The sequence below is a fragment of the Kickxella alabastrina genome, assembly GCF_025024165.1.
Source record: "Kickxella alabastrina strain RSA 675 chromosome Unknown BX661scaffold_142, whole genome shotgun sequence".
In the NCBI taxonomy this organism is placed as follows: domain Eukaryota; kingdom Fungi; phylum Kickxellomycota; class Kickxellomycetes; order Kickxellales; family Kickxellaceae; genus Kickxella; species Kickxella alabastrina.
Window position 1 is genome coordinate 1 of NW_026251613.1, and position 3,206 is coordinate 3,206.

Sequence of the window (3,206 nt, forward strand, 5' to 3'; positions counted from 1 at the left end):
AGCATATATAATAATATAAAAATGTATTTGGAAATGCAAGAATTAATAAACAAGTTTGAACAAACAAACAACAAAAAACAGCCAAGATATTTTGAATGGTTTGCTAAGATATCTGGCCAACACGATACAAAAAATATGCATATCCAAATATTTCCACTTTTTCTTTTACCTCCACATGTTATTAGCAAAGCAGTATACCTTTTTTTAAAAAATAAAGCGTCAATCTACACATTTTTTTGGCATAGCAGTATATTTACTCTACTTTGTGCACAATCTGTTCACTTATCCCCGCACATTTTGCTAATCACATTCTTTGTTCAAACTTTGCGATATATAATTAAAAACACAAACAGTCCGATAATGCAAGCCCAAGCCACGCTTGAGTATAATTCTGGTATCCCTGTCTGCTAGCAAAATGCAGTTTTTTTATAACCACCACCATTAGTAAAATATTAATATCGAGATGAATAAGGATTAGAAACATTTTGCTGTTGGTTAGTTGTAATATTCAGGCATATTATTTACAACGTTGGTAGACAGGCCACATGATATTTTTTAATTAATATTTTATAACCAATGGAAAAACATATTACCAAAAAAGACATCATATATCTCATTTTGCTTTGCTTGACGTGTACTTACATTGTAATGTTATATAAGAGGGGGTGTAAAGAGCACTAGTTGTCTAGTGTTATAAAAGTAAGGGTGTATTTATAAAGGGTTTTATTACTAATGTTTCCAAAGTACTACTAGTGCCGGCCTCACCTTATATATGTACCTCGTCGCCCTTGTTGTGCACATTGCCGATTGTGCACTCCGTTGGCGAGAACTGGATCTTCTGCGAGCAGACTGATATCTTGACAAGTCAATGTTGTAGTTTTCGTGTGTGTGCACTTACGCGTGTGCATTGCAAAATGGGGAGCACATCTGGGCATCATTGTAATGCCTCCCAAATTTACACCTGCATAATCCAATTAGTGTCCTGTCAATCGGCACGCAGGTGGAAACCTGTTTCGCGATTCTCAACCTCAACACCCACTTTCATATCCTCGGGCTGCGCAATAGTAACAAATGTTTTTTACTTATTATTTAATAAAAAGGCAACATTTAAAAGCCCAACTAATAAACAGCCACGTTGCCAGTGCAACAAATGGCCAGCAAATGGTCAGCAAATGGTTGTGGTGCCCAACACACATTTCAAGCCACTATCTTCCCTTTTCAAGAATCAAGATCGCCATCATGGCCACTATACACATTTCTGTTATTGCTGGCTGACATCAAGGAACACCATGATGTTTACAGCGCTGCCCACACAGCGCTGCCCCCTTTTTCAGTTAAGTAATTTTTAAGACTTGAATATATCGATTTAGACCCACATTTTTATAGAGCACGACAATGGTCAGCAAATGGCAACTCAATCTTCAATAATAAGTTTAATAATGCCTGCCACAATTCCTATGATTACATTTAGTACATGAATGCCTGTAATAACGCCGAGCAGTATAACACCGGCTTTCAGATAGTTGTCTCTGGTCTCCTGGGTCATTTCGCGCTTGTACATGTGCGCCGAAGCATCACTGGATTCTGTTGGCAGAGCAGTAGCAAAGCTAAACAGAAAGCACATAAAAAGAATAAACTTCTGAATGAGGTGGTTCATAGTGTTGGGTTTAACAGTGTTGGTAAATAAAATATAGCGCAAAATATGTATATTAATAAAATAATAATTATGTTGTATGTGAAACAGAAAAAAGAGAGTATTTTGTATAGCGCACTCATGGAATCTCTGCACAGTAATTCAGTATTAGAGGCTAATGAAAGCCAGCTTGGCATACCCTTTTGTTTTATAATGCTTGAAATTATTTCTATTGAATCATTTAAAGACCGCAATTATAAAGAGCTAGCGCTTTTTATTATAAAGCGCTTTCCACAATGCTTTCTACTTTGTGCTGTGCTGCGCAAAAAACAAGTGCACTGGTGGCACGCATAAATAATTAGCAAACACAAATATAAAACCAATTAGTTCCATGTGTGCATTGCCTAAGGTGGTAATTGTCATGATTCTCACCATATAAGCTCAGCTGAGTCGAGAGTTTGCGAGCCAAGTCAATACCAAGCAGGCATTAATGCAGCAGCGGCCAAGGGTTTATAGTTGCCTATAAAATGGTAGCAGGGAAGGCTCAATAGGAGGTTTTCTCAGCTTTTGTTTTAACAATGATTTATTGTGACCATTTTCTGCACTAAATTTATATATCATTTTTTGTTTTAAAAAATAAATAAATCAAATTGCTACATGCACCTATGTGCTATGACAGTGACTATAATCCCAATTCGGATGGGGCAAAGTGAGACAAAGCACCATATTTATCGCTTAAAACATACACCTGCGCATACAGTGCTGGTAGTTCCAGCTGTCACGGCAACGCCGGTTGCAATTCCGCCATCTCCAGTTCCAGTACTGACCCTGATGACCCTGATGACCCTGCTGGGTCTGCTGGTCCTGTTGACCCGGCTGACCCGGCTGATTCGGCTGGTCCTGCGGTTCAGGGAATGCATTGGCCATTGCTTCGGGGGCGGCCTCGGCTTCAGCAAGGGCATCGGCATAGGCATCGGCGCGCACGACAGTGGTGGCAAAAACAGCGACCAGGGCAAGAGTGCTGAATGAGAAGAGCTGCATGTTGAAAATGATGGTTGCTGGTAAATAAAGTAAAGGTGTTTGCGGTTTTGAGTAAAAAAAGAACAAGAGTGCCTAAAGAACTGCCAACTGGAATACTCGAGAAACCATGTCTTATTTATACATGTCATTTTTAGCAATAGTGGAAGCAGCATCCTGTATATGACATTGCTGGAAATGATTCATCCTTTTGTGAACATGCTTTTAAAGCGCTGACATCCAATGCTACGCGAATCAGTTTGTATCAAAATCAAATTTTACTGAGCATGTCTATTAAAAATGTCTTTGATAAATATTCAATTAAAATTGCTTAATAGAATGCAGCAGCAGCAAGAACGGCAGCGGCGGCAGGGATAATGGAAGAGGTTAGCGACCAAGCACCGCTGGAGCTCGAGTCTGAGTGGCTGCTCTTGCCCTGGCTCGAAGAACCTGACTCGTTGGTTTCCTCAACGTCTTCATCGATGGTGCCCTCTTCAGAGCTCGAGTGCTTGTTAGAGCTGCCACTTGAGCTGGGGCGACCTCTGGTGGAAGACTT

At 39.9% G+C, this 3,206-nt stretch overlaps 2 protein-coding genes across 2 annotated transcripts; one reads left to right on the forward strand and one right to left on the reverse strand.

Annotated features, from left to right (window-relative positions):
* Positions 1-1,051: 1,051 nt before the first annotated feature.
* BX661DRAFT_191851 (uncharacterized protein) lies at positions 1,052-1,740 on the reverse strand (the record flags this gene model as incomplete). Its single annotated transcript, XM_051537690.1, has 2 exons — positions 1,399-1,740; positions 1,052-1,164 (listed from the first exon to the last, which is right to left on the reverse strand). A coding segment is annotated over exon 1 (236 nt), but the record flags the coding sequence as incomplete, so codon positions are not given.
* A 475-nt stretch (positions 1,741-2,215) lies between these two features.
* On the forward strand, positions 2,216-2,978 carry BX661DRAFT_191852 (uncharacterized protein). The gene has a single exon (XM_051537691.1). It carries the CDS (start codon positions 2,291-2,293, stop codon positions 2,660-2,662), a length of 372 nt encoding a protein of 123 aa, XP_051388390.1. The 5' UTR covers positions 2,216-2,290; the 3' UTR covers positions 2,663-2,978.
* Positions 2,979-3,206: the final 228 nt, after the last annotated feature.